Source organism: Myodes glareolus, chromosome 17, assembly GCF_982192425.1.
Source record: "Myodes glareolus chromosome 17, mMyoGla1.1, whole genome shotgun sequence".
NCBI lineage: Eukaryota > Metazoa > Chordata > Mammalia > Rodentia > Cricetidae > Myodes > Myodes glareolus.
The window spans coordinates 12,500,180-12,527,685 of record NC_142042.1 but is presented as its reverse complement, the minus strand read 5'-3'; the positions used below and the strand labels follow the sequence as shown (position 1 = coordinate 12,527,685).

The 27,506-nt window shown below is 45.9% G+C and overlaps 1 protein-coding gene and 1 long non-coding RNA gene across 3 annotated transcripts; one reads left to right on the top strand and one right to left on the bottom strand.

The window, feature by feature from the left end:
* Mcoln3 (mucolipin TRP cation channel 3) lies at positions 1-27,506 on the top strand. 2 transcript variants are annotated; one of them, XM_085677597.2, is made up of 13 exons: positions 1-168; positions 3,842-4,071; positions 9,390-9,557; positions 12,530-12,683; positions 13,119-13,203; positions 13,367-13,463; positions 16,506-16,605; positions 19,849-19,961; positions 20,040-20,189; positions 23,304-23,405; positions 23,495-23,617; positions 25,211-25,417; positions 26,261-27,506. In XM_085677597.2, the coding sequence occupies exons 2-13, from the start codon at positions 3,844-3,846 to the stop codon at positions 26,393-26,395; spliced, it is 1,662 nt and encodes a 553-aa protein (XP_085533723.2). In that variant the 5' UTR covers positions 1-168; positions 3,842-3,843; the 3' UTR covers positions 26,396-27,506. The 2 variants fall into 2 exon arrangements, with proteins under 2 accessions (XP_085533723.2, XP_048309616.3); XM_048453659.3 differs by lacking the exon at positions 1-168 and adding an exon at positions 231-382.
* Positions 9,661-15,132, bottom strand: LOC148119320 (uncharacterized). The gene is made up of 2 exons (XR_015735288.1): positions 15,093-15,132; positions 9,661-14,770 (listed from the first exon to the last, which is right to left on the bottom strand). It is a non-coding gene; the product is annotated as an uncharacterized LOC148119320 (long non-coding RNA).

Here is a 27,506-nt window from a genome sequence, read left to right as displayed (position 1 = left end):
CAAGGCTGGGGCCCCGAGGAGGGAGGATGGCTGCAGTCGCTCGGGCTCCGAGCTGAGGGCGACTCTGCGCTGATCCGTCAGGTATTTCGGAGGCTACCAGGACCTGACTCCTCCCCTCGAGTCCGCTCTGTCCCCGCCGGTGCCCCCTCGGCGCGCCTTGGGCCGCAGGTGAGCCTAGCCCAGCGCCGCCCCAGGGCATCAGGTGTCCTAAGAACCTCGCCTGTGGCGCTGGGGAGAGAGCTCGATGTCTCCAGTCGGAGGTGACACAAAGCGGGAGGGTAGGGGCCCAGGACACCTGCGTCGGCCATGGAGGGCACAAAGAGGGGATCCGAGTGCGAGATGCACCAGTTTGGCACAAACGGGGCTCCGCCACGCACCACAGGTCAGTGGGGCTCATGGCTGGGGTGGGAACACCCACCCTCTCTGTGTCACCTCGGCGAGGTTTGGAGGTGACAGCAGAGTCCTGCCTGTCGATACCAGTTGTGTTTCCCAGGAAGCAAGCGGCGAGAATCCAGTGCAGGATGCCACCTTAGCCCGGAGTATTCCTGCTCTCTGGGAGGCCGGTGTCCCCTGGAGGTCAAGTGGACTCCCGCCAGAATCTCAGGGACCACTCCTGGACTGGCTTCGTGTCTGCTCTTAACTTGGGCCCTTCCTTTCTAAAGGCTGTGTGGTCAGAGGTAGAAATGGGGTCAACAGCAGGGGTTCTGAGCTCGTCTGGACTCCAGCAGGTTGCAGAGATCCGAATATCTCAGGGTGTGGTGTCAGGATGGCAGCAGGCCAGACTTTGCTTTCTCGTTAGGAACCGGTACCACAGAGGTAGTCCCATGGCATGGAAGAAGAAAGAGGAAGGAGGGATGAAAGAATAGAACTGTTCTTGTTTTGCAGGAGCAAATACCAAGGCTCCATGTGGACCCAGTGAGTGACCTGAAGTCATAGACTTGTACTGTAGAACCAGAGAGGGAGGGAGGAGAGAAAGGAGGGGTCTGTTGAGAGGCAGCAATGCTGAAGAAGCAGGCGGTGGCAGCTGGTGGTGCTTTCTCCAATTACACCTTCCCTCTGTATAGCTACATTTATGCCGCTCAACCCAATTCGGCTTCTGGCTGCTGTGACTAGGAAGTCTGTGAGTCAGGCTAGGGCCAGCACCCCCTGAGGTGGATGTCTGCTCCCCCCGCCCCCCCCCAAGCAGGTCTTGACACCAGAAAAAGAGTGGCTGTCAATACCTGGTCAGCCAGTGTGGTTCCTCATGGTTTGTAAGTTTAGCCGTCAGCGGGAATGAAAGCTGGTCTCCTGGAAGAACTTGAGCAGCGGTCTGAATAAATTAATGGTGGTTGGCTGTTTTCTCGTTGTTCCTGTAGGTTACTGTTACGTGGCGCACGGCTGGTGTGTTTAAAGTTTCATTTTCTCTGTATCACAGTGGAAAAGGGTTTGGTGAGACGTCACAAAACATTTACTAGCCACAAACTCATCACTGTAGCTATTCATGTGTGCTAATGAACAAATATGGTTTACGTCTCTCTTAGCTAGGGTTTCTATTGCTGTGATAACCACCATGGCCACAGTAACTCAGGGAGGAAAGTGTTCAGTTCAGCAGGGGCACGGGACCTGTCAGGGCCGGAACTGAAGCAGCAGCTGTGGAGAAACGCTGCTTGTGATTGTCCCTGAGGGTCAAAGCTCAGGGAAGAGGAGCATCTCTCCAGCTCTTCTGACCCCAGGCCCAGCTCTCCCCCGCTCATGCCGTTGCATGACAGTTGAGTGATGGGGACTTCAGCTTGCTGTCTTATGCCCAGCACAATCTACCCAGGGATGGCTACCCCTTCCCAAGTGCGCTGAGCTGCCCACCTTATTAATCAAGAAAAGGCCCCAAGGATGTGCCCACAGGCCAATCTTGTAGAGGCGTTTTTCCCATCAAAATTCCTTTGTTCAAGGGATATCTGGATTGTGTCAAGTTGCCAAAACCCAACCAGTTCAAAGTCCCACAGACATAATGGAGAGAAAAAAAAAATAACCCATCAGTTCTTAGGATTTTCACTCAGGAATATCTTGCCTCCTTCTTCAAAAGAGTAGACTCTGGAGGACTGGGTATATGACTGAGAAATGAGAGAGCTTGCCTCACATGATCAACATGTGGGCTCTCTCCCCAGAAGGCAAAAACAAGCAAATGCTGTCTAAATCAGGCCACTGTTTTTAAAATTTGTTTCACCACGCTTTTTTTCCCCTCTCTTTTATGTCTTTACCCAAGCATTATTATGTACACTTATGCTTTGAGATGTCTTGTGACACTGGAGCACACCATACTTCCGGCGAGCCACTATGGCTTTCTTTGGGAGGGACAGACTGCGCTTGTTACATAGGAATATGTTTTATGCATTATTTTCTTCACCCGGCAGTGGCCTTGTTACTTTTCGTTAATCAGGAGTTTAAGATGCTCCTCATGACTGGTTTTTATAGCCCAGATCTACATTTCAGGAATCTTGAGTTTGCTGAGAATGTTGTAATCTACATGCAGCGTGTGATTCTAGACTTGGAAAGCTGTGGGTCTAACTTATCGGATCTATAAATGTAGGCAAAAGCCTTCCCCTTCGTTGTGGAGTGCAAGTTGTTAGGAAAACGTTAAACTCAGACGGGCTTTCTGTTTCGTGTGGAAGGACTCTGCTTTCTTGGTGAGGGGTGGGTATTCTATTCAAATGGGTTTTCATAGTATTATTACTAGTCTGTGGGGAAATCCCAGGTAACTCCCATGCTCTGGAGAGACGCCTTCCTCAGTCCTAAAAAGATTCTTTACCCTTTTCAAAGAGGCCAAAGAAATAGCATGTACACATGCATCAAAGGGAGAAATGCGCTGGGTAAGCAAGGTCAGTATTCGCCATTCGGGAGTTGGGTTGCAGTGGAGGGCTGCCTTCCCTTGTGTAGCCGAGCTCCGTTCTGGGGGCTCACACAGTCAGTCCCTAGAAATCTCACGGTGTTAGGGATCCTCCCCGATGAACGGGACAGAGAGCAAATAAGGCTGCCTGCTCAGACTGTGTGTTAAAGCCTTATCTGCACTTCATTTAATGTTTGGTACAATGTTCCAATGATAGAGATTATCATTTTGTAGGACTGAGGCTCAATGTGGGCTGAGTGAGTTGACGCAAATCATAGAAATATCAAGGTCTAACCTGGTTCTTGGTTCTTACAAAACCTATTTATTGATTAATCATTGTATGGACGTTTTTGTTTCTCCCCAGAGAGGAAAATGAATGACTATATCCACATGAAAATATGCATATCATTTCAGGGTCCATTTACTCTCTGAAGTTCTTATTCAGCCTCTTAGGCCCCCATCTTTGCAATGGCTGTATCTGGTACCCAATGGTCCAGAAAGCACACACATACCATATTCAACCATACATGTAAACATCTAATCTTTTACATTACATTAAACATGTAATCTCCTACAATCTAGTAGGAGCAGCCTTTAAATTTGCTAACTTTCAGCTAGGTGAGAATTTGCTTAAGTATTCAAAACTTGAATGGAATTATAATCTAATAAAGTAAAGCAAGAGCCACTGGGGCTGTGCAAGGGGTTATTATGATACGTCCCTGTTAAGGGGGTTTCCTAGTGGGAGTTCGAGAAAACTGCAGGTTTAGAGTTGGGAAGGGAGGGAGGCCTTAAGCAAATGTTAATTGTGCCAAAACATTTGATTCTCAGCTCACCAGAGGTGTGAACCAGGCTCTAAGCACAGCGCCCCCATTCCTTTCTCGTGTCCCCCACTTTCCCGGCTTTCTGTTCTGCCTCACTGAGGGTGACCCTTGAACACTGTGTCTTTCCCCACTGAGTGGGTTTGTTTGGTTCTCTCCCTAGCGATGGCAAGCCCTGAGGTGGCTGGAAGTGGCTGCAGCTCTCACCAGGATGACAGTCCCTGCACCATTCACCAGAGCTCATCCCCCAGCGAGCTGCTTCTCTTAGAAGACCAGATGAGGCGCAAACTCAAATTCTTCTTTATGAATCCCTGTGAGAAGTTCTGGGCTCGGGGCAGGAAGCCTTGGAAACTTGCCATACAAATCCTGAAAATTGCAATGGTGACTGTCCAGGTAAGCGACTCCCAAGACAAGTGTGGTGCAGGGCTCTCTGCGTGGCAGAGAAGGAGGGCCTGACTGATGCGATAACTTTTAACTGCATGCACAAGGGACGTGAGAAAATAAGAAAAGATACACCTGTATTAGCAAGGGGTTCTGCCGCCGTAGAGAGACACCATGACAATAGCAACTCGTTTTTTTATTTTTTATTTTTGGTTTTTCAAGTCAGGGTCTCTCTGTAGCTTTGGAGCCTGTCCTGGAACTAGCTCTTGTAGACCAGGATGACCTCAAACTCACAGAATCCACTTGCCTCTGCCTCCCGAGTGTTGGGATTAAAGGCACGCACCACCACTGCCCGGCTGACAACAGCAATTCTTATAAAGGAAAACATTTAATTGGTGCTGATTTACAGTTTCCGAGGTTTAGTCAGAGAAACATGGTGACACGCAGACAGACACGCAGGAGAAAGAACTGAGAGTCCTACATCTTGATCCACAGGAAGCAGAAGGAGACTGTGTGCCACACTGGGCTTAGCTTGAGCATGTAAGACCTCAAAGCCCGCCTCCACAGTGACGCTCTTCTTCCAACACAGCCATACCTACCCCAACAGAGCCACACCTCCCAATAGAGCCACTCCTTATGGGCCAAGTATTCCAACACATGAGTTTGTGGGGGCCATACCTATCCAAACCACCACAACAGCTGTGAACTGTTTTCTCTTTAACATTTGTGAAAGACTTTGGCTTTTTGTTTCTTTCTCTGCTAAGTTTCTTTAAAAAAAAAAATTAAGACAGGCTCTCACTTTATAATTTAGCTCTTATTAGCCTGTGACTCCCTGTGTAGACCAGACTGACCTTGAACTCGTAGACATCCACACGCCTCTGCCTCCCCAGTGCTGATATTGAAGGTGTTCACCGAGACATCCAGCTCATTCTTATTTTTCAGTATTATAATTTTACCACCTTCGCAGTTTTCAGGAATAAACAATTTTAACACCTGGATCCTAATGAAGACATTTCGTGAGAGGTACCTAAATCTTCCACAGATTCTAGCTGACTCCCAATGTGAGATTTTTCTTTTATTCCTAATATTCTGGACATTTCTTTCTCCAGAAACCGCATGGATTTTTGCTGTAGTCATTTTCTTGGATTCCTACAGGCCTGGATAACAAGAACTGCGTAGTGGAAGAGCATGGGGCAGGCAGAAGGGATCCTGCAGGGGGCTATAAAACACATGCTTCCGTTTTTGTGAGAAGGGAAAAAATTCAATCTTTCTTCCATAACTTCTTTAAAAATTTATTGAGGAATCAAGTTTTGTGATAGTTGCATGTACTGTTGTGGTTTATTATAAAAATGGATTTTGGGTGCTGGCAAGATGGCTCCACTGGTCAAGGGGCTTACCACCCAGTCTGACAACCTGAATCTGATTGCTTCCTAGAACCCACATGGCAGATGAGAACTGGCTCCTGTCATTGTCCTCTGACCTCTGTGCACGTGTGCACACAAAACCAAAATAAATAAATGTCAGAAAGTGGGATTTCCTGCCGGTGAGGGGAAGTATCTCTTGTTAAAAGCAGTAGGACTAAAATGAAGGCTAAATTTAGGTTAGCATTTTTATGTTCTATTCCTGGTGAACACCTGTTATTGAAGGATTTTTTTAAAAATTTTGAGATGGCTAATCTTAATTGCCTATTGAAAACAGGTACTTGTGAATAGTAAACCATTTTCTAGAACCATTTGAAGTTGGTGGAATTCTTATCTAGATTTCTAACCCTGGACTTGGGTGATCACTCTGTCTGAGCGCATCATTTCATGTTGTTCCAACCACCCTCCTCTTGGGCAGATCCCATCCTCTCTCACCTCACAGAGACGTACTGATGCTTACAGTGTTTGGAAAAATAGCTCATGAGTGGCTGCATGGAGACTCCGGAGGCAGGGGTACCGTCTCCTCAATATATCGCCGTGAAAACACGCTCACTTCTCGGTATAATACTTGGCAACGTACACCTGAAATTTTATTTCCAGGTGATAAAGCAACATGTCACAACACTGAGAGCTTATCCGTGTCATCTCTGTGGGGAGTCCGTACCAGTTGATAGGAATGCTACTTACTTAGGGCGATAATGGGTACATTTGGGTGACTGCTGCATGCCAAGCTCAGTGTTTTATATACATACTCCTGCTCAAGCCTAAGATGCGAGCAGTGCATCCCTGTCTCTCACACAGTGACGAGGCTTAGTGCAGGTGTGTTCCCGTGTAACACAGGACACTATAGCAGAGGACAGCGATGCACGGGCTTAGGTTCGCACACTCACAGGCTTACACTCGTAAATACTCCCTCATCGATTTAGAGAATCCCCAGTAGTTTACTAGAGAGGTCAAGGGATGTTAGCCAGTGGTTTAAGCCTTTTGGTAAGAAGCACACAAAGGTGTTTAGGTGTTGAGATGGAGTTTCAATCTAATGCCCAGGCCAGTTTCAAACTCACTATGGAGGCTAGATTGGCCTCAACGTCAGTGAAATCCTGTTACCTTATTTTCCCCGAGTGCTAGGATTACAGGCAGGAACCTCCATACCTAGTGTTTATGCTTTCTCTCTTCCCTCTCCCTCCCTCCCCTCACCCTCAGAGTCTTTTAAAGAAAAACTATATTAAAATTTTATTTATCTATTTGTGTATGTGTGTGTGTGTGTTTACTATATATGTGACAGTGCCCCCAGGAGCCAGAATAGGGCGCCAGCTCTCCTGGAGCTAGCATTATAGGGCATTGTGAGCAGACTAGAATGCTGGTCCTTTGCAAGAGCAGCAAACGCTTAATCATTGAGCCATCTCTCCAACCCTCATATCTGACTCTCTCTCTCTCTCTCAATCTTTCTCTCTCAATCTCTCTCTCTCTCTCTCTCTCTCTCTCTCTCTCTCTCTCTCTCTCTCTCCCTCTCTCTCTCTCTCTCTCTCCCTCTCTCTTTCAGTTTTTCTCTGTGTAGCCCTGGCTGTCCTGGAACTTGCTTTGCAGAACAGACTGGCCTTGAATTCATGGAGATCCACCTGCCTCTGCCTCTCAAGTGCTGGGATAAAAGGAGTGTGTCCCCATGGCCAGCGATCCATATCTGACTCAGATGTAATCTCTCCTTAGTCTGGACCTGATCACTCAAACATGTCACACACAGGCGACTTTGTAGTTGGGAAAATGCAGGTGACTTTTGTGATGGATGATCTATTTCTAGGGAAAGGAGTCTCTCTGACTGGGAGGTTTTGCTTTTCAGCAGCGGAAGGAAGACGGCTGTAGCTCTAAGTGCCCTCCCATCTGTCAGCCACTGTAGCCTCTGTCTGTCACCATGTGACCAGAACCCAGTGCTTGGCAGTTTACAGAATATTGGGGGAGGAAATGGGTTGTTTATAGTTTTGACTAGAACTGGTAATGAAGGAGGGAATGGGAGAAAGGGAGGGAGGGAGAAAGAGAGACAGAGTAACAGAGAGAGACAGGATAGAGACAGACGGACAGATCTCACCTTTACCTGGCTTCTAACAGTGTTAGAGATTATAAAGAAAATGCTAACATGAGTCGCACAGTCTGTGGATTCTGTTGTGAGATAAATTGTCAGAGTGTGGGCTGCTAAGACAATTTTGAGGTGACAGCTCCTCCTTCACAGAATCCTTCCCTGGCGTAGAAGTTCCAGCCTCAGCCTCGGACTCCTAGAGAAGTTTTAGTTCTTAGGTTCTCTTGAGGGCCAGGCCACGTTGTTTCCTTGTTATCCAGTACCTGGTTCAGTGTTGAATTCTAGGAGGCATTTGGATGTTTGACTGTATATATGTATATATATATGATTATCTTTGGGAACCCTTGGGAGATCCTTGGACCAGTTTTGATAGATTTCAGGTCCCTAGAACACCAAGCTGTCATAGCTAGCTTAAAGCAACTCTTCAGAAATGAACGTTTGTGAGGTAGAAAACGATGGTGTATGGATTCAGGTCACATGTCAAAGAGGGAGAGACAAGTGCGTTCTTTCTCACCAGATCCTAGGAACACAATGATGGTTTAAATGAAGCTTGTATGTAATCGTTCAGACAAGAATTACAATCTTGACTATGCACTAGTCACGTGACTGCAATTATTTAATTCCTCTGAACTTTTACAAACTCATCTGCAGATCTGTTGGGGACTGTGCTGAGGGGCTGGTAACTGTGTGTGGGGGGGAGTTCCTGCAATGGCGCCCACACATAGATGCTCAGAGTTATTCCTACATATACCTTGCCTCGTCCTTGGGTCTGAACCAGAGTATTCAATGGAGGGGGCGGAGAGAGGGGAACAGGATGGACAAGAGAGAGGAGAGAGACACTGAAAAAGAGAGAGAGAGAGAGAGAGAGAGAGAGAGAGAGAGAGAGAGAAGAGACAGAGTGCATAAGGGAGGAAAGGAAGGAGTAAGGGTGGGAGGAGACCCTGAAGTGGCTTGGGAGGGGGAAAAGACTAGAAACTTGGAGTGAGGCAAGTTGATTGATGGCTGACAGTGAAACAGCTCTTTTCAAGTCTTCACCAATGAGTTTCATGGAAAATTCTGCCTGAATATTAATGAGACATTATTTTAGTATACTCTAAATTAGAGAATATAGTTTTTATTTTGGGTCTTATTGAAACAATTTGGGTAACGAGTTCTAGGATTTTAGTTTGTTCATAGGACTTAGACTTTCTTAGTCTGTTATCCAGGAAGTGGAAGCATTTCCTCTCTCTCTGTCTTCCCCTCTCCCTTCTGTCTTTCTGTTTGTCTCTGTTTGTTGTCTGTTCTGTCTCTGTATGCATGGTGTATGTGTGTGCACATTAGGGCATGGGAATGTGATCCTTCTCTCCCTCTCCCCATCCGTCTGTCTCTCTGTCTGTCTGTCTGCTGTCTCTCTGTATGTGTGGTATATGTGTGTGCACATCTGGACGTGGGAATGCGAGTGCATACTCGCCATGACATGCCTGTGAAGACCAGAGGACAAAGTTGAGTGTCAGTTCTCACCTTCCAACTGGGTCTGTTGTTTTCCACTGTGTACACTGCACATGAGTATACCTGGCCCATGAGCTTTTGGATACTATTCCGTCTCCCCCTCCATGTCCCTATAGGAGTGCTGGCACACATGTGACTTTTCTTTGGATCTGAGGATTTAACTCAGGTCCTAATACTTGTAAGGAAAGCACTTTCATTCACTAAGCCATCTCCCAGCCCCCAAGCCGTGCCTTCTGGACATCCTGCCAAATCCCTTGCACATTCTTACCAGCCAAGACCCAGAACCACATGCCTCCATTTCTTTCCTGCTCAGATATTTCACCCTCCTGCTGTTTCATTTTTTCTTTTTTAAGCTGGTACTGTTTGGACTAAGCAACCAGATGGTAGTAGCATTCAAGGAAGAGAACACTATAGCCTTCAAACACCTCTTCCTGAAAGGATACATGGATCGAATGGAAGACACATACGCCGTGTACACTCAAAGTGACGTGTATGACCAGGTCATCTTCGCAGTGAACCAGGTAAATGGATGGTGTACATTTGCTGTTGGTTTTATTTGTTTTAGGTGTTGGACACAGGGCCCCGCATAAGCTAGGCAAGCAGTCTAACAACAAGACACCCAGACAGTGTGTGCACTCTTTATTTGGGAGAAAGAACAGACTGGAAAAATGCTAGCAACAGATTTTATAGAAACTCACACCCAAGTGCTGAACAGTTCTGCTTAGAGATGATTTATGAACAAGTAATTGAAATATAACTTAAGGGTTGGAGAGATGGCTCAGCGGTTATGAGCACTTGTTGCTCTTCCAGTGGACACGAATTTGCTTCCCAGCGCCCACACTAGGCAGCTCACAACTGCCTGTAACTCTAGATTTAGGGAATTCATTGTCTTTCTTGTCTCTGTAGATACCACCTACTCCCACATAGAGTATGTGCGCGCGCGTGCACACACACACACACACACACACACACATTTAAATGCATATTTAAAAATTGATCAAAAATATTGCTGACAAACAATTATACAAGTAACTATTGATAAAAGCTTTCATTTCCAGCCAGCAGAAAGGTTGCATTTCAGCGACTTAATAAAAAGAATCAGGACTACAACTGAACTCGGGAGCTTTAATATTTGACATTACTAACACAACCCTGGCTATAAGTAACCATTAAGTCTTCAAAGCTTATACTTTTAGAGGCCTAGACCAGATAATGAGGATTTTAATTTTGAAGTTCACGTAACAACCGAGGCCTTCAAGCTTGTGTAAAGTCAGACTGTTGTGTCACGCCTGGTGCTGACCCCATGATGCTGGCTATCTGCCCGACAAGAAGGAAACTTGTTTCTCATACTCCAGGGTCAAGTTTTCATTCTGGGCTGTTCTTGCTATAATTAGTACCTTCTCAAAGTTCAGAATCACTTCTTGTGAAGGGAAAATTAAAAATGCTTTTGAGACCAGTATATTTTTTGTTTGTTTGTTTTTTTGAGACAGGGTTTCTTTGTACAGCAGCCCTAGCTGTCCTGGAACTTGCTTTGTAGACCTGGCCGGCCTTGAGATCTGCCTGCCTGCTGGGATGAAAGACACACGCCACCACAGTATTTTTAACCTAAGGTCACATTTCAAAATCATTAAATCCCTTCTTCAAACATTGTTTCTGAGCAATCGTGACTCTTCATTTCTGGAGGCAGCCTGTCCAAACAGTGGTCATGAGCTGCTGGGATGAAAAACGTCTTTCTGGAGCCCGGGCTCTTAGTGAGCAGGGGGAACAGGAAACTTAGGGACAAAGGCTGCATAAAGTTGTTAAAGAGAATCATGGCCTACAATTTTTAGAAGGAAAATAGCAAATAACTTAGTGATGAAGGTAAGTTTAGAGAATCAAAATAAAGTGTGTGTGTGTGTGCACACACACGCGCACATGGTATTTGCATGAAGGTCAGAGGACAGCCTTGGTTGTCAGTCCTCAGCTCCTACTTTGTTTGAAATTAGAGTCCTCTGTTCATCACTGCACATACTAAACTAGCTGCTTGCAAGCTTCTTGGGGAATTTTCTTGTCTCTGTCTCTCACCTCACTGTAGGAAAATTGGGATCACAGATGCAAGCTACTGGACCTAGTGTCCCCTGGGTTTTGGGGATTTGAACTCAGGTCCTCGTGATTTGGTGGTAAGTGCTTTACATGCTGAGCCATCTCTCAACACTGGATTTAACGTTTAAATGTATTAAGTATCTGTAAGCACTGTATCAAGTTTCTATGTTTCTTCGGTGTTATATAGAGATAAGAAGTCAACAGTCCATTGCATTTTGTTGTTTTGAGGCAGGGCCTTATGCAACCCAAGGTGACTTTAAACTCCTTGTAGCAGAGTCTGGCATTGATCTCTTGATCCTCCTGCCTCCACCTCTGAAAAGCAGTCTCTATGCCTGACTAAAGGCCAGGTAAATTCTTTATAAACCATCTTTACCTTCATCACTAGGACTAAGTTAGGTCTCCATGTTCTTTTCACGAAGAGCCTTTATCTTCACTGCCACATTCTTTCTGCTGCTGGAGGAAACCATCTGTCAGGATAGTGAGCGACAGCCGTTTCCCTCTCACCATTTTGGAGGCGTGGAAGGTCAATATCAAGAAGTCTACACACTCAGCTCTTTCTGGAAGGGAGAGAGGGGGCCAAACGGCCCACATAGTCCCACTGGCCCTGTTATGTTGGAACTGTTTGATCTAACAGCCCAAATACACCACGTTAAGTCCTGCTTCGGGCTGCTTTTTCTTATTCCCCACTCAGTGGTCCCAGCACCTCTGCATTACTTTCTAAAGAATCCACAGAAACCACTGCCCTTGCTGTATAGACCTGCTCCTGCAGCAGAGAGACACATGTTCTGTTTATTTCCATATGTAGCAAAACCACCATCAGTGCTCAACAGCATAGCACTTGATGAACTTACTCCATAAAGACAGAAGTACCAGAGAGACACAAAAATGTTGGTTGATAGGTTCAAAATTTTTTTTTTCGTACGTGTTCCAGAGACAGGGAAGGCCTACAAATGAGCAATGAACAATGGCTTTGCTTCTGATATGCAGTGCTTGGCGAAGAATCTTTAACTTCATTTTTACTTTCCCAGTCAAAGAATGACCTGGGATGCTGCATCTCAGTGAGAAAGAAGATTCTGGGATGGGAATGTAGGGAGAGCCTGTGGTCAGAAGGCAATGTTGACCTGGAGAGTTCCTGAGTAGATGAAACAAAGCACTTGAGTGTTCAAGGCCTCCGACGGGCTTTCCGTGGACGTGGCTGTCCCTTCAGGTCTTCACTGCTACTCCTTAGAGCCACTCACTCAGATACAGCATCCCAGTGTGTGTTTCCTGAATGTCTGTACCCTGAAGGGAGATGGGCACCTACCCTCCCAAGACATGGCCAGGAGGGGTTATAGTGGCTCTCCTTTTCCCTGACTGGTGCCCCTTTTGTCCTGGGTGTTGTTCCATTCCCATCTCTCTCTTTTGGATGAAGTACTTGCAGCTTCGCAACATCTCTGTTGGCAACCATGCTTACGAGAACAAGGGGACAAAGCAGTCGGCTATGGCAATCTGTCAGCACTTCTACAAGCGAGGGACCATCTGCCCCGGGAATGATACCTTTGACATTGACCCAGAAATTGAAACAGGTGATGATCTCCTATAACCTTGAACTATGTTTTTAACTCCCTGATTTACACCTAAGCCCCGTGATGACTACATCTCTGAACACAATGACAGTCGGTGCTCTTATTTATGGCTTAGGAAGAACTGTACAACTCTTATGTGCCAGCGTCTGTTGTGAACATTTGTTATATAACTGATGAATTCTAAAGAAAAACAAACAGATAAGGCATAGAGGAAATAGAGACAGGGAGAATGATGACATTCTGAGGCAGAGTTTGCGTCTGTCTAAATCTTCGATCGCTCCAGAAATGTCTTAAAAACAGGAATGTCCGGACAAGCGGCATTGATACCAAGCTCCCACAGGGTTGATCTACACAGCAATAGCATGAATAGCTGATCTTAGCCATCTTCCTTTGAAAATGCAGTTTTGTTTATGGTTTTGTTCCTTTCTGTGGCAGAATGCTTCCTGATAGAGCCAGATGAACCCCTTGACATCGGAACACCTGGAGAAAATAGACTCAATCTGACCCTGGACTTCCACAGGTGAGGAGAGCCAAAGGGCGCATAGCTCAGCCTGTGTTCTCGACTGTCCGCTGGAGGAGCACTCGGATGGGCCTGTGTGTGTCCCCTCATCTCATGCCTTCTGGAAGGGCACACAGCTCGGCCGTGTCTGTCCCCCTCATGTTAGGTATCCTCTACTTTCCAGACTCCTGACGGTGGAGCTTCAGTTCAAGTTGAAAGCCATTAATCTGCAAACGGTTCGTCATCAGGAGCTTCCTGACTGCTATGACTTTACTCTGACTGTAAGTGTGGGCTGTGTTGAACACGGCTCCCGTCTAGAGAAGATCCATTTTATCTAGGTGTATGGTTCATGTTCATATATATAGGTATATGGTTCATGTTCATATATATTCATAGATATAGGATGCTCTCCCTGAACATCCTGGGGCATCGCTCCAGCTGGCTCTAGTCTGCATATTGCTAACTTGCTGTTTGTCTTCTGCACTTCAATGTGTGTTCTGTAAGACAGGGATTTACCTTGTCTCCTACTGTCTCCACTGTGGGGCCTGATATCGATGCTTAAGATTCATTGAAATCATATTTAACCTTTGCCTGCATGTGCTAAGTTGGATTTACAACAGAAAAAAAATGGTTCATCTGCATTCAGAAGTCTCACATGATGTTTTCTGAGGTTCTTTATTAGGCGTATGAACCTCTGAAGTCCTTGTTGGGTGTGTTTGTGTGTGTGGTGTGTATATGTGTTCACATGTGTGTGGCCCATGATGTATGTGTGTGTATGTTTGTAGCGTATGGGCACCTGTATATGTGTGTTCACACACGTGTGTGGGCACATGCATATGTGGGTGGATATGTGTGTGTGTGTGTGTGTGTGTGTGTGTGTGTACATGTGTGTAAATGCCCACAGTTAGCATTAAGAGCCTACCTTGATTGCTGACCCCTTTATTGATTGAGGCAGGTCAATAGGTTTCCTCACTAAATCCAGAATTCACCAGTTCTGGCTAGTCTGGCTAACCCACTTGTCTAGGAGATCCCTTGTCTTAGTTTCTCAAGTGTCAGAGGCAGCTGCCTTGTCAGTTTCGCTTTCGTATAAGTTCTGGGGCTCTGAATACTTGAGTAGCATGCTTGAGTAGCCAGCACTTCCATCTTCAAATGCTACAACCTTTGCTTCTGCCATACTCTTTAAATCCTAATCAGCATCCTGTCTCCTTGGTGACACTCAGCATCTGCTGAGACTTTACTGAGACATCTCCTGAGTCCCCAGTAGTCCTTGAGGCTCCTTGTGTGGAGAACAAATACTTTCTCATTGGCAAGGACTTTCGACCCCATCAATGACACTGACATCTCCTTGTGTGAGCTGTAGGCTGTGTTCTTCAGTCACTGTGGGGAACACAGCCAATGGCAGTGGCGTCAGTTGGTAGGGGAAGAAGCTGACTCACCATCTTGCGGGAGCATGGTGACTTAAAAAATCTCATATGAAGTTGCTTAAAATCTCATATCTTAGCCATGTATGTTCTGGTTCTGCTGCGAGCAACTTCAGAGATGTTTGAGCAATTCTCTCCAAACTGTTGTAACCAGGACTTAGTTTTTGCTGCAGTAGAAATAGAAGGGTTTGCAAATAAGTCATTGTGCAATGTTTGGTCACTTGGGCTATGTCTGCCTTCCCTATGTGGAGAAGCTTCAAAACATTTAATTTAAATGGCAGATGTAGTGAGGAGCAGCGGGCAGGCCTGCATTTCGTCCTGCCTGGCTCCCGCACGGCTAGCTTAGCCCCAGAAATAACAACACACAAATTGTATTCATTTAAGCACTGCCTGGCCCATTATCTCTAGAGAGTTAGTTACTGGCTAACTCTCACATCTTGATTAACCCATTTCTAATAATCTGTATAGCACCACGAGATGGTGGCTTACCGGTAAGGATTCAGCATGTCTGACCTGGTGGCTGGCTCCATGGTGTCTGCCTCATTTCCCTTCTTCCCAGCATTCTGTTCTGTTTACTCCGCCTACCTAATTTTCTGTCCTATCAGAGGGCCAGGGAAGTCTCTTTATTAACCAATGAAAATAACACATAAACAGAAGGCCCATCTACATCAGGCAGACCTTTCTGAGAATTTTCAAGGTTTTTTTGAGAATTTCACAGGCGAATACAATGTATTTCTTTCTTGTTCACCAGCACCGTCCCCTTCTTCCAGACCCTGCTCTACCCTCATCCTTAGTCCAGGTAGTGCCGCCTGGGTATGAACGGATGTGAGGCCATTCCCCAGGGCACAGACGACTTACCAGGAGCTACCCACCCAAGCAGAAATGAGTCTTCCTCTTCCAGTAGCCGCCAGCTGCCAAGCGCTCCTCAGCTGGGGGTGGAGTCTCGGGCGTCCTTCCTCCGTCTCTGCTGTAAAGTTTAGCGTCTTGGTCTTGTGTAACCACAGCTGCTGTGTGCTCACGAGTGCAATGGCCTCATAGGTCCAGAAGACAGTTTCACAGCAGTACCCCCATCTTCTAACTCTTAGTCTTTCCATCCCCTCCTCTGTGTTGCTCCCCAAGCATGGGGGTGGAGTGAGGTGAGAAAGATGCTCATTTAAGGCCGAGCAATAAATGAAGGACTTTTGACTACACTTTCCCCCTCCTTTGTGGGAAAGGGAAGAAGATGTAGGTGGATTTTCCCGCTTTCCTTCCTTTTCTCGGCTTGGAGGAAGCAAGGGCATGAGAAGGAGACACCGGAGGAAGACAGAAGGCATTGCACTGTAGCTTTGTGCTGTCTGTATCCAGCGTTTTCACCTGATTGTCTCAGAAGCAAGGCAGGCTAGCAACTCTGTCACTGAGCCCTTGATAATACATGTGATACCATGGTGATGGAGAAATCTAGACCCAGAATGAAAACTAAAAACTCTCTATCTTGGGTGTCTAAAGACAGAAATGACAGACATGATTTCCCCAAACACCAAAAAGCCATCCATTGCTAAAATTCTGCCAGAAGGCGGGGCAGAACTAACCTGTATGAACTCCTGCCAACCCAAGTTTCTAGAACAGGAAGGAGGGGAAGGCACTCTTGTTTGCTAAGGTATCCAGGGATGGAATGCATCCTAAAAAAATGGGGCGTTAGACACTAAAATCTCTCTGTAGCAGATCTAATTTGATATTACCAACTCACAGAGACATAAAGGAGTACTCTTCAGGAATTAACAGTTACCATCTGGTCAGAGATGCGGATCAGCATTTCCCGTATCCTTCAATGAACTGCTTCGTTGAATTCTGAATGAATTCAGAGAGTCATCTTGATTCCAAAACTTAGTTATGCATGCTGGACCTTTTTTCTTTTCTTTACAGATAACATTTGACAACAAGGCTCACAGTGGAAGAATCAAAATAAGTCTAGATAATGACATTTCCATCAGAGAATGCAAAGACTGGCATGTATCCGGATCAAGTAAGTAATGAGCTCTGCTCATTTCCAGGATGGCAGTTAAATAATTAAGTATTAAATTATTGTCTGCAGGACATAAGGACCACTAAGTAAAAGACTGAGCTAGTCCCAAGTCTCGATAGTCTGTAAGCAGATGGGTTTGCTGTAGATGTCTGGTGTTTCAGACAGTACACAGCATTGAACGGCTCTTTACCTTCCACAAGTCCTCGCCTGCCTGCTCCTTATATAGCTACACGCTCAGTTCTGCACTAACAGCCACATATGCCTGTGTCCTCACGCTAATATTTTTAAATAGCTCAATGAGCAGCAGAATCCTTACGATCACAGATGAAGAAACCCAGGCTCAGCAGCAATGTGTAGTGACCCATGGTCTTACAGTGGAGGAGAGGTCAGGTGGGATTTGGCCTTGAAGATATGACACACTGTAGCTGTCTTCCATCTGGCGTAAATAGTGAAGCAATGTGGAAAAAGTCTGTTCTAGAAACGTGAACAAAAATTCAGGTCAGAATGAGTCTTGTCAGGAGCTGGAAAATTCTGCCAGGAAAGGATCTCAGAGTCATTTTCTAGGTCCCCTCACGCAGCGCAGATGGGAGGCCACACGACACTGACAGATCACATGAGAGTCTTCAGGGGTCTACCGAGAAGAGGAAGTATCTTGGCCACCTGCTAAGACACATGTTCCTCTGCTCTACACAAGGCAGCCGGTAGACCTGAGCTGGGTCTACAATGTGTAAGGATTGTTTGTCAGCCCAGTAAGAAGGTACTCCCTACTGTGGGGTCTGTGTCTGATGGGTTCGTCAAGTCCCAGGTGACCGTGGTGAGTGTGGGGGATGTAGCAGTCCTGAGACAGCTTCCCGTGCACGAGACTGTCAGTTAACAAGCTTCATTGTGACCACAGACTTGTCTACGTGACCAGGCCATGAGGGCAAGCCTGGGTTACCATCTGTGAGCCACATTCCACACAGAAAAAATGGGGGCATACAAAGTCCGCGGCACAGAGCTTGTCTCTCAAATGTTTGTTTCTCGGTTTTAGGGTCTTTCTAAGGCAGAGTTAGACATTTGGGCAGTCATTAGAGGCCGTGTGGCAAACATCAGTAGTTAGCTTTATTCCAGCACTTTCTGAAAGGACCTCACCGTCGTGTTAGCTCCCACCAGCCTGACTGGTGGAGATAAACTCGGTGAGCCCAGCAACTGCTGCCTCTACCCTCCTTTCAACGGCACCGTCATGTGGGCCATGGCTTTGGACTTTTGATTCTCCAGGATTTTAATATGATGGAACAAGCTTATCCTCCCTCTTTCCTCCTTCCTCTCCTCTTCCTTCCTCCCCTCCAATTTTCTTTCTTCTTCCCTTTCTTTCATCTTTCTTTTCTTCTTCTTCCTCTTTTACCCCCTCATCCTCTTCCATTGTTTAAACAGGGTCTCTCTACCTAGCCCAGGCTGCCCTCAGACTCACAATCTTTCTTCCTTGGTCTCTATGTTCTGGGACTTTAGGCTAGCACCACCAAGCCTGGCAAAGCTGGTCATTTCTAGTTACCCAAGGCCCAGTTAAAGCCTTGATGTGACCTCTTTCCTGGCTGCCTTCTCCAGCATGGAGGGATGGTTCTGAAACATTAGCCTTTTCTAGAAGGCTTAGTGACCCAGCACTTCCGGAACAGTATTTTATTATTATTATTATTAAAGAAAACAGACTATCTCTTTTTTGTCATATATACCCAAGCCAAGTTCCCACTCCTTCCCCTCTTCCCATTTTCTCCAATACTCCCCCTATCCCACCCCCATCCACTCCTCAGAGAGGGTAAGGCACATTGCTTTGGGGAAGGTCGAAGGCCCTCGCTACTATATCTAGGCTGAGCAAGGTAGCCATCCAAAGAGAATAGGTTTCCTAAAAGTCAGTACATGTAGTAGGGAAAAATCCTGGTGCCACTGCCAGTGGCTCCGCAGTCTACCCCAGCCGTGCAACTGTCAACCACATTCAGCGGGATTAGTTTCGTCTTATGCTTGTTCCTTCCCAGTCCAGGTGGTGCTGGTGAGCTTCCATTAGCTCAGGTAAACTGTTTCAGTGGGTGTCCCCATCATGGTCTTGACCTGTTTACTCATATTCTCACTCCTCTCACTCTTTAACTGAAGTTTGGGAGCTCAGTACAGTGTTCTGATGAGGGTCTCTGCCTCTGCTTCCATGAGGTGCTGAATGAAGGTTCTGTGGGGATATTTAAGATATTCATCAGTCTGACTACAGGGTAAGGCCAGTTCAGGCCCCATCTCCTCTACTGCATAGGGTCTTAGCTGGGGTCATCCTTGTGGATTCCTGGGAATTTCTCTAGAGCCAGGGTCAGTAGTTTTATGGCAAGAGCCGAGGACGTCCCCTAGTGATCCTAAAACAAGACAGAAGGACCCTGCTGCAGAGTGGGAGGTGCTGGAAGCAGGCGGCGAAGGACTGAGTGCCAACTGGGCCACTTCCTGTGTCACCTAGGCAAATTATGCGACCCCTTTGTGTTTTGGCTTCTCACTGCAATGTGGGGGAAGTCCCGACAGCCTCACTGGGCCTGTTGTGAGGATCTGTGCGCACAAAGCACTCAGAACCGAGTCAGGAGGTAGTGGCTGGGCGGAATCTGTAGTTGTGACTTAACTTCTCTGGTCTCACTCCATCTGCATGTTTGCCCACGCACCTGATTGTTCCTGTGTTTGTCTTGCCATCGTAGATGTGATAGGTCAGGGGCCTCGTCTGTCTTGTTCACCACTGACTTCTAGTACCTAGAAAAGTTCTAGGTACATAGGGGTGCTTGATGAATATTTTATACCCGGGTAAGTATGTTAGCAAGCAATGTAGAAAGGCTTATTGATTGATTGATTTTCTTTGAAAGGATTTCACTATATGTAGCCCAGGTTGACCTCAAATTTAGTATATAATCCAAGGTAGCCTAGACCTTCTGGTTATGGTTCTGCTTCTTACTCCCAAGTGCTGGGATTAGAGACATCACCACCACACCCAACCAGGTGCACTAATTCAGTATAAGGACCACAAACTGATAATTAAAGACCTTTGATTGGGAGTGTTTCTTTCTTTTTTTTTTTTTTTTAAGGAAGGACCCTCAGCTTTTTAAAAACACTAATGGGAAGATTATTCACAAGTTCTTTTTTTTTGGTTGTCATTCTGAAATGCTTGAATTATCTAAATCATTGTAAAAAGAAGCCAACAGCATCATATTAATGCCTCATCCCTGCACCCCCACGACCTCTGTCTTCCAGTTCAGAAGAACACCCACTATATGATGATCTTTGATGCCTTTGTCATTCTGACCTGCTTGTCCTCGCTGGTCCTCTGCGCAAGGTCTGTGATTAGGGGTCTTCAGCTTCAGCAGGTAGGGTGCTGCTCCCTGAGACGCTGCCGACACGCTGGGCCACAGGGACGCTCACACTCTTTCTCATCTTCCCTAAAGGAATTTGTCAGTTTCTTTCTTCTCCACTATAAGAAGGAAGTTTCTGCCTCTGATCAAATGGAGTTCATCAACGGTTGGTACATTATGATTATTATTAGTGATATACTGACCATCGTTGGATCCATTCTGAAAATGGAAATCCAAGCCAAGGTAAAAACTGTTCTTCCCAATTGTGCTGCCGCAATGGTAAAATGTACTTTTCCAAGCTATGAAGAGACTCAAAGCCAATGCTTTCTTCGGAGATTCATATTCAGTTAAATCAAAACTGACAATAGCAGTTTTCTAAACATTATTTAAAATTATATTTTTATTTTATGGGCATTGGTGTTTTACCTGCATGTCTGTCTGAGGGTGTCAGACCCCCTGGAACAGGAGGTACAGATATTTTTGAGTTGTCTTGGTGGTACTGGGATTTGAACCTGGGTCCTCTGGAAGAACTGCCATGGCTCTTAACCACCGAGTCATCTCTCTAACCCCATCTCTAGACGTCTCCTAATGAGAGTTTTAAAAAGCATAATACATAAACCAAGAGGTCAGAATCACGAGTGGCCAAAAAAATGCTCTGTGCTAGACCAAGAGAGTTCAAACCCTCTGGGCCACAAACACCAAACGCCATGTCTACACTGAAGACATTATGCTAAGAGTTAAAAGGAAATGTTGAAGCCAGGTGTGGGGCCTGGGGCAAGTGAGGTCAACACATGACCTCGTGTGTTTTTACATGATTTCCTCTCACAAAGATGCTTGTGTTCTTACTTTTTCCATTGTTATTATTCTCTTGAAATAAGGTTAATCTGGTCTAAGATTAATCTTTCTCCCCAAACAACAGCAACAACAAAACTTAAAAACGTTCAAATGAATCTCACTCAACTCTATACTTTCTTAGACTTGCTGTAACTAACCGCACAACACCTAGGCAGCTGGTTGTAAACCTAGGTAGAGACTCAACACACAGGCTGGATCAAAGGGCAGTTTGCTCTCTTTTCCGAAAGGGTCAGGGTGGGGCTCTATCGTGGTCAATCCCTCGGTTCCGTGCAGTCATTCAGGGACCTGAACTCTCCTCGTTAGTTCCTCCGCAGAAGGTAAGAGCTCATCCTGACTTCATGACTGACACAGGGTTGCCCCATGAACGGCTACAGTCTGCGGGAAGTGAAAACAGCAGCTGGTGGCCACTCTCCGGTGTCACATGTCATGTGGCCTAAGCGCAGGAGTAGCAGATTTCGCTCCTGTTCACATCCACTAGAGTAGACAAACCCACCTGCAAAGGGAGCTCGGGAATAAGTAGACCTAAGTTCGAGAATGACGCTGCTCACCATAGGCCAACTGTGGCCATATAAGGCTGTCGTTTGAGTAGTTTAACTTTAGGGAACAACGACAACGAAAAGATGGTGGATTTGTAGTCATTATTTATTTACTTACTTACTTTTGAGATAGGATCTCACGCAGCTCAGGTTATCTTCAAACTCATTGCGTAGCTGAGACTGGGCTTGAACTCTGATCTCCATGCCTCCACCTCTCAAATTCTGGGATTTACAGGCACATACCATACAAGGCACAATTCTTTATTTTTACCAACCTCAACTATCATTTCCTTCAGTGAGCTAATAGTGTCCAACATTTTCTTCATTTTCTGGACTATCTTCTTCTATTCTGAAACTTCTAGCACATCCTCCCGGCACCGGCACTTCCTGTTTCATGACAGAAAGAGACACCCCTTCCACAGCCCCCCTCTCTGTCTCCAGTGTCTGTATATTCTCATGCTGTGAGTGATTCAGGCTGCTGTCCAAGGCTAGCCCCCTTACTTGCCTCTCAGGGCCTAGCCCCAGGTTCTTAGTGGAGGACATAACTTCAGCTCCGTGTTCTCCTCTCCAGCAATTCTTTCTCTCCTGGAACTTTCCCATACTGTTCTTGCTTCTTGTGTAAATTAAAATCTCAGTTTCTCTACCTACCTATTTCCCCATATCTCTGCTCCACTTTATAGAATGAAAGATCTCAAAAATGGTGATTTACCCTCATGATGGTTCTGATTCCCCCAGCCTCTGTTCTTCTACAGTGTTTCCCTACCCAGCTGCCTCACTTCCCGTGGGAATTCCTTTCTGCAGATGTCCCGTGGTTCCCCTCAGTAGCTTCTCACTGCTGACCTGGTTTGTGTTGATGTGCCTTTTAGCTGAACTGACACTTACCCAGGCTTCCTCCAGATCCCTGGCTGACTTTCAGAGCTTCCCTGGGTGGTTCCCTCTCACTCGCCAATATGAAAATGTTTTGAGACATCCTGCTTGGAGAGCTTCTTTTCTGCCACTGCCTTGGTGTTATCGCCCTGACCCAGAGAGATATTTTTCTATTTATTTGCCAGTGTTTGTTAAATCTGCATCTCCTCCTTGGTTGTCTCTGTGTTGCCCAAGTGTTAACCACATATCTTCTGACTATCCACATATCTTCTCAGGTTTAACAGACCCACCTCAGAATGCTCTCAGTCTTCCTCAGTTCAAATCCATTTCTCCCATTGACTTTCCAGTGACTGTTAATGGCAACTCTGAGTTCACACCCCAAACAGTACATTTCCTCTCTTTTATGAATCTCCTCTCTCCTGTACCGTATCCCACAGAGATCCTATGTGCTCTACCTTTGAAAATGACCCTGTTACCTTTACATTTCCACCCTGGACCAAGAGTACATCGGCTCTCATTCACTGGCTCTTTGTCCCAGAATCCTCTCATCCCTCCAGCCGTCTGCTGTCTGTCACAGCCAGCACATGGTCATGTCGCTCCTGTGCACGGCTCTCAAATCTCCCTGACCTTTTCTGACAAAACCCATGAGGCCTTATACTACCCGCGCCTTACCTCCATCTGTTGCTCACTTCTTGCTGGGTCCCTTGTATTTGCTGCTCTGTGTGCCAAAGGCTCTTCTAGTTTTCTGCTTGATTTTCTTCCTCGTTTCTTTCAGAACTTCGCTTCCACATCACTTATTCACTGAGATCTGTCCTGCTCATCCTATTTCAAATCACCAACTCATCCGCATTCCTCTTCTCCCTCTCTGGCTGGCCTTCTTCCTCAGCAATTACTGTTAGTGAGTTTACCGAAGGCTGTATTCACCTGTCGCTGGTTTATGCTCCACATGTTGCACTAGAGTATAAACTTCATGAGGGTAAAAAACTATTTGTCAATTGCTTTATCTTTCATACCTAGAGCAGCTCCTGTTGCATGGCTACTTGATATGTCTGACCCAACTGTCACGTTGCTATCTAACCAATCTTGTCCATCTATCTAGAGTCTCACAAGCTATGATGTCTGTAGCATCTTTCTTGGGACTTCGACCATGCTCGTGTGGCTTGGTGTCATCCGATACCTGGGTTTCTTTGCAAAGTACAATGTAAGCAGTCCTTCAGAACCCACCAGAATTATTCTATTGCCCTGACTAAAGAGCAGAGAGATTCTAATGCCCCCCACTTACTTCCACAGCTCCTCATCCTGACCCTGCAGGCAGCCCTGCCCAACGTCATCAGGTTCTGTTGCTGTGCTGCTATGATCTACCTAGGCTATTGCTTTTGTGGATGGATTGTGCTGGGCCCTTACCATGACAAGGTACTGATAGACAACTTCGTCCTGACAGTATTAAGTGTCCCCAATGGCTCTTATTTTTATGATTACTACTTTTTACTCATTTGTATTTTTGTTTGTGTTCAAGTTGGCCTTGAACTCACATATGTAGCCAAGATGACCTTGACCTCTTGGTCCTTCTGCCTCTATCTCCCAAGTGCTGGCATGACAGGTTTGTGTCAACACACATAATTTGCTGTTTTCTCTTTTTGAAAAATATTAATACTTTTATTTATTCTTTGAGAATTTCACACATATACATAGCATATTTTGATCATTTTAATACCATATGCCTCCCAATTTTTTCCAGATTCTAAGTTAATATCTTTTTTATTTGTTTGTTTTTTAAGACAGGGCTTCTCTGTAGCTTTGGAGCCTGTCCTGCCTTTGCCTCCTGAGTGCTGGCTGGGATCAAAGGTGTGAGCCACCACTGCCTTTAATCCCAGCACTGCTAATGTCCTCTTTTTAAAATAACCCAATGGGTCCAATTAGTGCAACCTACAAGCACATGGGTATGCGGCCATCCATGCTAATGTGGTCCGTCTACCAAGGACCCCACACTGACTTCCCCCAACTGACAGCCATCAACTGCCAATGGTGTTATCCTTCTCAAATTTGATTATGTAAATCAAAAATCAAAAGGACCCCTTTGGTTATGTAATTCAGCTTTAAACTATGGAAAGTCATATATCTACATCTACATATTAGATCCAAGAGTGAGAGCATCATAGTTATAAACCAGTCAAATGTGAGCACCTTGAGAGTGTCATTGATCTGCTCCGTTGCCTGAAATCCCATTTGGGATACATTAGATAATTATACCAGTGACGTTGGTTAGTCCATTTGAGCTCACCAATCAATACACATCTGTGCCACTATAGGGAAAAACCACTGTAGGAATATTTGAAAATTTTGCTGTGAGAACTGTTGTCTTGCACGCTAGACATTATCTTGAGTTTGGATTAGCTTCCAAATGAGACAAAGGATCATGGGAGTCTGGGACCTGGATGTCTCTGCAGAAGCGTTCGAAGCATTTTAAGGGTTTCTTTCTGTGAAAGGGAAAGGGTGCGCGAAGGGAGGGGAAGGGAAGGGAAGGGAGGGAGGAGAAGGGAAAGGGAGGGAAGGAAGGGAGGGGAAGTGAAGGAGAAAGGAAAGGGAGAGGAAGGGGAAGAGAGGGAAGGGAGGGGAAGGGAAGGAAAGGGAAGGCAGGAGAAGGGGAAGGGAGGGAAGGAAGGGGAAGAGAAGAAAAGGGAAGGAGAAGGTTAGGGAGAGGGAAGGGAGAGGAAGGGAAGGGAAAGTCTGACTTTGACGGCACGGGGAGAGCAGAGCTGTCCTTCCTGCTGTCTGTCAGGCTGCTGCAGCTCAGAGGAACGTCAGTCCAAAAAGCCGCGATAAAACAGCAGGCTCGGACATGTCATGTGCAGCAAAGCAAATGCTTGTGGCTACCTCGGGGTGGTTGTTGGGAAAGTGCCACCTGGGATACCAGGTCTGACCATTTTCGGGATGGTGCTATGAACAGAAACCTCCCACATGAGGGAACATGGGAGACACTAAACTTCTCTTGCCCCCTTTCCCCAGTTCCGTTCTCTGAACAGGGTCTCCGAGTGCCTTTTCTCTCTGATAAATGGAGACGATATGTTTTCCACATTTGCAAAAATGCAGCAGAAAAGCTACCTGGTTTGGCTGTTCAGCCGAATCTACCTCTACTCCTTCATCAGCCTCTTCATATACATGATTCTGAGCCTCTTCATTGCGCTCATCACAGACACGTATGAAACGATTAAGGTGGGTTCGTCAAGAGCCAGGGCGTGCTGTTCTAGAACATGTGTAGCCGTGATACACAGCTTAGGGCTAAGAGGAAGGAGGACTGTGCAGAGAGACGCAGCTCAATTTTAGCAATTGTGGAATGGGAAAAAGGCAAAGGAAAATGGAATTTCTCAAATGCTGAATGTCTTGTTTCTCAGTCTTTATGTTAAAAAAAAATAAGTTATTTTCTTTTTTAAAGATTCATTGTTAGCTGTACTAAGGATCAAACCCAGGGTCTGGCATATGTCAGGCAAACCCTGTGCCATTGAACTGTATGTTCCAAAGCCTAAAGTATGTTTTAGACTCTTTTGTTAGACTAATAATGGTGAGTAGGTATTGGGTATACAAAATACACATATGAGAAGGGCAACATTTTGTGAGGTCACCTGTGGAAGAGGAGAGACACTCACCGCTCAGCTCCCAGCCAGGCTCCGTTCATCTAGATGGACTGGTATTCTGCGGCCTGAAGCCAGTTCCACCCAAGGAGCTTCCTTCACACTGGGAACCATGGGGCTGCCGGGCAGACTGGTGGCGGACACTGTAGCACTTAGGACAAAGCTGGCTGAGTATTTCCCAGGAGAGGGTATGGACAAGATTCCCAAGCCTCTCCAGGTACAAGTAGACGGGAAGAGGCAGGCACAGACGGTCTGACGCTGATTCCCGAGCGGCTGGCTCCGGAGGGGATAGCTCCTAGACATGCCTGGGAGTGACGAAATAGTCCCGAGAAAGACCCCTTCCGTTGCCAAATGCTCCATCGTGAGTTTGGAATACAGCTGTGGGAGAGGGCCTTGTTAACGAGGACGTTTCCCTTCTCCCATGCAGCACTACCAGCAAAATGGCTTCCCAGAGACAGAGCTTCGCAAGTTCATAGCGGACTGCAAAGACCTCCCCAGTTCTGGAAAATACAGATTAGAAGGCGACCCTCCAGCGTCGTTGTTCTGCTGCTGCCATAAGTAACCGTTGGTTTTCTCTGGGCTTGCAGAGGAAAATGTGGTATGTGGTTGAGCCAGAGACAGTATGGATAATTTGCGATAACGCAAGAGTATGTCCAGATACTAGGATTCTGAGCTCACTCCCGACTGTGACATAGCGAGACCTGTTTCCATTTTTAAAAATATTTTAGGTCTTTTCTACTTATATTAGAATTAAAAAAAATAGCTAATTTGGCAGGCTGTGGTGGCGCATAGCTTTAATCCCAGCAATTGGGAAGCAGAGGCAGGCAGATCTCTGTGAGTTCGCGGCCAGCCTGGTCTACATAGTTAGTCAGGACAGCCAGGGCTGTTACACAGGAAAACCCTGACTCAAAACAAAACAAAATAAACAAAACAAAAAACTGATTTGGTGAGGGAAGCTACTGGAGCATTGCTTGTCTTAGTTGCTGTAGCTCTTGCGTGTGTTCCCTGGGCCCCTTTGCTTTACTCTGTGGCTTTTGTATGCACTGGGAAATGAGCTCTGTCTCTCAGGGCGTTTGGATGACCTAGTGTCCCTCTCTGAGAGTTGGGATAATTATAATTATTACACATCTGACACCACAGCATCTTAGAGCTTCCCCTTAAAAGAAGACAGAGCAAGAAAGAGGCCTCCAGTATAGCTGGTGGTGCAATGCTTGGCTCCTAGAGACAGCTGTTTTATAATACTGCCTTTCAGTATTAAGGCTCAAAGTTGAAGAAAGTCTAAACATGAATGAAAGCTAAAGTGAGTACCAAGGGGTATTTGATCAAGCAGTGATGGTTTTCTTAGCAACCAAGCAATGTGGGGGAAACTAATGATATACCATGCCTTCCATAGGTTCAGTAAGTCTCCGCAAGCTATGAACAGTCAGGATCTGTGGCGCTATGACTGCAGTTCTAGAACCCATGCTCAAAAATTTTAAAATGAATATATGTATTTGAAGAGACACTAAATTAGGCTCTATACTTTGTAGTTCGCTGATGGGCAAATATGGGGATTTTTTATGGTATAATACTCATTTTGTGTACTGTTTATCCATGAAGACACTAATTCAATTGTGTATAACAATGACTTTATAAAATAACCTTTAAAAACAATAAAAATTTTAACATTTTAA